General features: G+C 48.6%; 1 protein-coding gene across 2 annotated transcripts in view; it reads left to right on the top strand.

Annotated features, from left to right (window-relative positions):
- Window positions 1–2,827, top strand: part of BATF3 (basic leucine zipper ATF-like transcription factor 3) — a 13,220-nt gene extending 10,393 nt beyond the window's left edge. For both annotated transcript variants that reach the window (XM_011364506.2, XM_023533193.1), the window contains exon 3: window positions 2,223–2,827. In XM_011364506.2, coding sequence (XP_011362808.1) covers window positions 2,223–2,408 — 186 coding nt within the window. In that variant the 3' untranslated portion in view covers window positions 2,409–2,827. The remainder of the gene's footprint in view (window positions 1–2,222) is intronic.
- The last annotated feature ends 4,308 nt before the right edge of the window (window positions 2,828–7,135 follow it).

Raw genomic sequence — 7,135 nt, 5'->3', positions numbered from 1 at the left:
ACTCCAGGACTAGAGCTTGTCAGAGGCCAGAGGAGAGCATGGGGAGGTGGGGGTGGTAGGCGTGGAGGAGGGCTGAAGGCAGAATGGGGCCAGTGCACTAGTGACACCAAGCTGACCCAGGACAGCCTGCGGGGAAAAGGGGTGAGGCCTGCTGCCTGGGAGAGTGTTCCAGACCACCTGAGAGCCTGCCTGGGCAAGGCAGGAAGCAGCAGAATGGCTCAGATGACCTCTGCATGCAGCCCCTCTAGGCCCCTTGTTTTGAGAGGGAGGAAGCTGACCAGAGGGGAATGGAGGGAATGGAGCGGGTGAGAGAAGGAGACAGGGCTGAGAGGTCGCTGAGCTCATGAATGCTGGTTCTGGGGCCTGTCGGGAAGGGATACAGGAGCGGGCAGGAGAGGCCCCAGGCGCTACATATTTCTGATCTTTGGAGAGAGACCTTATTTAAGTAATACTGAGTATGATACAAGACTGAATAAGACTCATAATAAGAGATGTGCTTCCATTAGGTGCTATGATGAGGGAAGCCTTCCTGGAGGTGGTGGGCTTGAGCTGGGCCCACATGGAAAAGGAAAAAGACAGTCCAGTTGAGAACAGCATTAGCAAAAGGGCAGAACTGAGAATCTGCATGTGCCTTTAGGGCCTGTAAGAAGATCATACTTTAATAAAAAAAAATTACTAGTAAGAGAAAATATGTGATGGACAACAAGATTGTGTCCCCTGCTCAGAAAATAAATGATTTGCATGGTGCAACAAAGCCTTACTGTATGAATCAACCCAGAAATGACTGAAAACAACATTTCAGCAAGATTTAAATAAGATTGTCCGCCATAAGAGTCTCTGTGGTCATGCCATTGGCCAAGTGTTACAGAACTTATTAATGACTTGGATGAAGAAAAAGAAGACCTGCTTATCGAGTTCATAGACAGCTTAATAGTGTGGTATCACTAATCCAGAAGCTGACACAATCAAGATTCAAAAAGATTTGCTAGGCTGGAAGGTGCCCAAGGGAACAGGGTAAACTTCAGTAGGAGCCATCCTTAAACGCCAAAACATCAGTTGCCCTCCACGTACAGAGAAGCAGCGGACACAGATGAGCTTGTACCTCTCCTCAGGCTTAGGGAGAATCTCCAGAGAGAGGTGGCTGTGGGCTCGGGTCCAGCCCAGAGCAGATCACCTCCGCGCATCTGCCCTCTGCATGGTCAGGCCATCCCCGGAAAGACACACTGCGTTTTGGGAACAGTATTTTCTCAGCTCCTGGCAAATTGGAGCATGTGTCTGACAGACTCTAGGAGGGTAAAGGGTCCAGGAGTCCTAAAACCCCAGGAACTCAGAGGACCTGAGACAGTTGAGCTTAGAGAATACCTAAGGGGAAGTGGTATGGGGCTCTCTCCTAAAGTTTCAAGAACTGTGATGTTGAAAAAGTATTGAATTTACTCTATGTGGTTCCATAAGGTGGAACCAAGCCCAATAGGTGAATGTAAGAGAGAGAGAGATTTGGGATCAGTGCGAAGGAGCTTTCTGACAGAGCAGTTCAGAAATGGCAAGGACTGTCCTTTGCAGGAGAGGGTGCTCAGCACCAGCTAGATGTCTGAGCTAGAGGGAAAGTTTCTACACTATGTGGATTGGGCCAAGGGGTCTCTATGATCCCCTCCAGTTCTAAGCCTCTGTTAACTGATGTAGAGGAAATTAAACAGATGAGTGTTGGAGCAAAGCCAAGGCAAGGGGTATTCTCATTCATTTACTCAGCACTCAATAAACATTTGTTATATTCCAGGCACTGTTCCAGGTGCTGGAGCCATAGCAGTGAACCCAACAGGGATCTTTCGAAAGCAGAGCAGCAGTTAGGGGTAGGGGAGGCTGACCGCAAAGGGGTGCGAGGGAACTTTTTGGAGTGATCGAAATGTTCTAGGTCTCGATCAATGTAGTTATTTACATTTGTCAAAACTCGCCGAATTATACATTTAAAATAGATGTGTTTATTTTATGTAAATTACACCTCAGTAAATTGGTTTAGACAAACAAAGGATGTCCCCTCCATCCTGGCAGGAGGACAAGGACATTAAGCAAGTGAACAAACAGATGTGAGTGATGGAGGGGGCATGGTGAACGAGAAAGCTTTCGTGGGAAGGAGGCAAGCGTCACGGTGCAGGTTAGATCAGCCTGGAGGACAGAGGAAGAGAAGGTGTTTTCAGGGATGATTTTGCCCATTCTGTCTTCCTCAGGAATATGAGTGCCTGGAGCAAGAAAATACAGTGCTGCGGAGAGAGATCGGGAAGCTGACGGAGGAGCTGAAGCACCTGAGCGAGGCTCTGAAGGAGCACGAGAAGATGTGCCCGCTACTGCTGTGCCCCATGAACTTTGTGCCAGTGCCACGGCCGGACCCCATAGCCAGCTGCCTGCCCCGGTGAAGCCCAAGGACCGTCCTTCTTCTGCCCAGTGAGGAGCCTTGGTCTTTTTCACGCCTGGGAGGAAGGTTCCTTCCTTCTGCATCTGGGTACAAGGGGACGCGTGGCCAGGCCTCCCCACTGTTTCCTCTTCCGGAAGAGGTCACCTCTGTGTCCTCGGGTTGTTTTGTGGCTCATGGATCTTGCTTCCCTGTCCTGGTCATCTCCCTCACAGCCACATCCATGCCAGACGGGGCAGGCACCTTGCCAGGCGTCCTCCACGGAGCTCTGGGCCATGTCCCACAGGCACATGATTCTCAAAGCTTGGCGCCTACCCAGGCCGGGAGGCCACCCTCAGGAGTCACTTCACATCCACTTTGGCAGCTAGTAGGTTCTGCTGTGATGCAGAATTGTTTTCTCTAGAATTTGGATAATAAAGATGATTGTCGTCTCTCTTTTCGCCAAGTCCTTGGAATTGAGAGACAGTATGTTTCCTCTTCCGGAAGAGGTCGTCTCTGTCTCCTCGTGTTGTTGTGCAGCGACTCAGTCTGGCTTCCCCATCCGGGTCATCTCCCCCGCAGACACGTCTCTGCTAGATCGGGAGGCATCCTTAGGGGGCTGCAGAGCAAAAGCCAGCGGGACTTCCCTGCCACCACAGCTGGGTCACAAAGGGCCTTGCAGACCCCTCTAGCTGTCCTGACCGCTGATCTGCTCTGACCCCTGCTGTCACTGCTGTTCAGCTGGCTGTTCCCCCACTCTCCTGCTACCCCCAGGGTGTCCGTGCCTGCCGGCCCCACTGGCCTGAGCCCCTTGACTCTATGTGGTAATTCAGGGACCAATCTTCCATTTAGTTGCTCTGTACCCCAAGGCATTGGAGTCTCCCCGGATCCTCTACTCTGGCTGGGAGACTCAAGAGGAGGGGTCCATGGAGGAGTGTGGGAAGTGGGGACTATATCTTGGAGGTGGTAGTGCATCATTTTCTACCCACACTTCGTGGGCCAGACCTGAATCCCACAGGCTCACCCAGCTACAAGGGAGGTCGGGAAATGAAATTTAGCCTCATGTTCAGGCTGGAGGAACTAGATTTGATGACATTTAGTCTCTGCCATAGAAGATCTAGTCTTTGCTCCCACCACCTCACTGAAACTGTCCACTTGGAGGTCTACAGCAAGCTCGGATTGCCAAGTTTAATGCGTACATCTCAGGCTTTATCTTCCTTTCCTTCCCACCAGCCTAGGACATGGGCTTCTGTGCTTCTTCCTCTCTCTCTCTTTCTCTCCCTCCCTCTCTCTCTCTCTCTCCCTGTATTTGCTTTTCAATATAAAGGAGCTGCTCTTCTTGGGCTTCTGTCATTATCTCTCCCTATACCGATTGCTCTCCATCTGTACCCAGAACCCAGCTCTCTTCTGCAGGCAGACCCGTATATGCAGCTGCCCATCGTGTGTCTCTGAGAGGGCATCTCACAAGCATATCCTGCTCAACATGTTGAAAGCTGTACTCACAATGCCATCATTTTCCCTTCAAACACGCTTCTCAATCTATTTTTACCTGTTTCGCAAAGGGCTCCATTATCACCTGGTCAGCACACTTCACATCACATGTTATTTCTCCAAGTCCTTCGGTTCTGTCTCCTTAATCATCCCCCAGATCCAGCTGCTTTGTTCCAAGGTGCCGATTGCCTGATGTGCTATCAAGAACTTTATTCAAATTAGCTGCAGAACACAGGGGCTGCCTCCCTAAGCTGTATATTCATTGAGGTTGAGCTCACATGTAGGCATGTCTAGGCGTCCACTTTTGATGTCAAAACAGTAAATTGGGAGTCGGAGAACCAAAACTAGGGTAGCCCAGGATGTGCGTCATGGTGCTGGGACCATGTCCCTTCTAAGATAACAGGAGATGTAACAGTAAGTCTGAAAAGCCAATTACTTGGCCGCTAAGAACATCTTTATCAAGCTCCCATTAACATTATGGGCTGTCTCAGCTCCCCAATTCTTACTCTGAAAAAGTAGACATTCTGTACAAATCTGAGAAACTATTATATTTTTCCAGGAGGAGCAAGAGAAGTAGACAAGTTGCTGGGGACGGGATTCTCTTGGTTCTGTTTACACTGCTGCTGTGTGTCAAGCCCTGGGCAAGGCATTGAATCAAGTCTCAGAGTAGCTGTTTGTTGGGCTGGGGGAAGGGAGGCAGGCTGAGAAAGTGTCAGAGAGGGAGGAAGCCTTCCTTCGCACCCACGCAACCACACCACTTCCTGTCCGCAATCCCGCCCTTGCCTTCCCCCAGCCCAGCCTTGAAGTCTGGGATTTCCGTCACTGAATCAGTCCCCAGTGTTTGCTCCAAACTTGGTTGAGAGTGATGACTCTGACGAACAGGAAAGCGAGAGGCCCAAAAGCCCCTCTCTTCTTTCCCATCAACGCTAGGGATTCCACAGTCTGGTGGACTTACCAGGGCTGACGGCTCTGACCTAGCGTGAGCTAGAACAGAAGGGGCAGCCCCACATCTCAGTGACATGTCTTTCCTCCCATGATGTCCAGGAAGACCTAACAGAGTCATCCACGCCACAGCAAGAGGGCTCATAGCAGAAAGAAAGAAAGCAGAGGAAGAAGGAGAGAGAAAGGAAGCGAAGAAGGAGAAGGAAGAAGGAAGAGAGAAGGAGGAAGGGAAGAGGGTGATGGGCGTCCTTGAGCTCTGAACTAAATCCGTCTCTGCTCCTAGGGAAGTTACGCTGAATCCCCAAGAGGGAATGCTGTTGGGAGCCCCCCTAATGCCGCGTATCTTGGGGTGTGAGAGTGGAGCTAGCCAAGGCCAGAACCTCTGGAAACTTCTCTGTGCTTGGAGTCAAGGGAACGTTCCAAGATTGTCCATTTTGAAATCGACCATCTCGATGAAATTATTCCCCTGATCCACTGGAGACAAAGGAGATGAATTTGGTCGCTACTGTCACCAGGGACATCATCGCCATTAGCACCATTAGCCCGATCCACACTGAAAGCCTGTGTTTAGCAGGTGCCGGTGTGGCACGCTTGAAGAACTCGTGTCCTAAATCTGGAGCTGTGTTCGGGGCAGAGTCTGCCCCTGGAGACAGCTCACCTGCTCTTTCGGGTGTTCTAGCATGACCTTTTCTTGTGTGATATTCTTAAGAAGATCCAAAATGTCACCGCAGATCAGACCAAAGGCCACTAGCCCAGAATTCTGGCCACGACGCTGAGGGAAAGTGAGGGAGAGTCCAGTGTGTGCACTCTAAGACACCATCCTGAAAGGCCAGAGTTACACTTGGAACTTCCCTGATTTCCCTTAATAACCCGCTACCACTTTAATTTCCCTTAATTTCCCGCTACGTTACCTATGCGTCCATTAATCAAGACTCTTCTTGAACTAGCTTAACTTCTCAGCCTCTGTGTGCAGGGCGCCAGCTTGCTCTCTGCTCTGAGTCTGATTCCAGGGCGACTGGTTCACGAACAGCACGGGTGCTGGCGCCCAGGGGTCTGAAAAGCAGCATCCCGGTTTTCACCACGCTTCCTTGCAAGCTTTCCTGTAGACCAGAGGCAAGGCGAAAAAGTACCTTCCCAAAGGTCACAAACCCACAGCAAGCTCGATTCTCCAGGCAGTACTTTTTTTAAGTTGAGAAAGTGAGAGAGTTTGAAAAGCACCAGTGGTGGCCAGCATTCAGAATTTAAAGAAAGGAAAGAGCCAGTGTATGTACCTCACAGCACTGCTTGAACGGTGGCAGTGAATTTGCTAATTATTAGTTAATCATTACTAAATTTATTAGTAATTAGATACTTACTTCTATTAATTATTTAATTATTATTGCAATAAACCAATCTATTTATTTATAAAAATAAATAATAGAATATTTATTTAGACATAATGAAATAATTATGAATAATGATTATTATTCATAATTAAATATTAGCTATCGTTCGGACAGTAGTAGCTATATACTCATCATGTATGTGGCAAAGAGCAGGACCAGCAAGCGAAAACGCGCCTCCCCCCAGCACACACCTTAAAGGGCCGCCTTATCATGCAGCCTCTGGAATCTCACCTCCGGATCTGTCTCAGTTTGAGCAGAGAAAATCTCTCGATCTGGTCACGTCAGGGAACACCCCTACCTCGGTTCTAAACAACTACAGGACAGGGATCCTGTTCTATTTATCCATATGTGCCTGGTTGCTTAACGCAGTGCCTAGCGCCAAAAATATCTGTTTGAGAGACTGAATGGCTACTCTTTCCGTAGTCATCGTCTCAGTTAAGTCCCTCACTCCATCCATTCCAACCTTCCAAAATTCATTTAATATCACCTTATTTGGGACGTGAATTTCTCATTGCCGTTTCCCCATTTAAGAGCGTGGACCTAACCGACTTCCTTTGCTCCTATAATTCTTCATCTGGGTCAGTCTGCCTATTGTAAATTAGGGATTCCCATAAATCAGCAGTGAAGTCGCTTCATAAAAGCCCTGTAACAATAGTGTTGAAAGCAACAGTAGGTTGATGATGAAGGTGGAGGTGTGGGACAAAAAACACACGGGAAACACATCTCTTCATTCGTTCTCTTCAATTTTCTTTAAATATGTGAATTTATTATGTTTTTATTTGTTCTATAGTCATTACTCTTTATGTCTTTAATATTTGCTTGGGGTTACTTATCACGTGTGCACAGAAGATACTTGGCCTGGAGGGTAAAAAGAATGCAATTTGATAGGATGATCTTGTAGGGAAAAAGTTTAAGGATGTGTTGCCTGTAGCAG

This window comes from Pteropus vampyrus, unplaced genomic scaffold (genome assembly GCF_000151845.1).
Source record: "Pteropus vampyrus isolate Shadow unplaced genomic scaffold, Pvam_2.0 Scaffold98, whole genome shotgun sequence".
Taxonomy (NCBI): Eukaryota; Metazoa; Chordata; class Mammalia; order Chiroptera; family Pteropodidae; genus Pteropus; species Pteropus vampyrus.
Note: the sequence above shows the minus strand (reverse complement) of the source record. Positions and strands in the feature narration are given on the sequence as shown.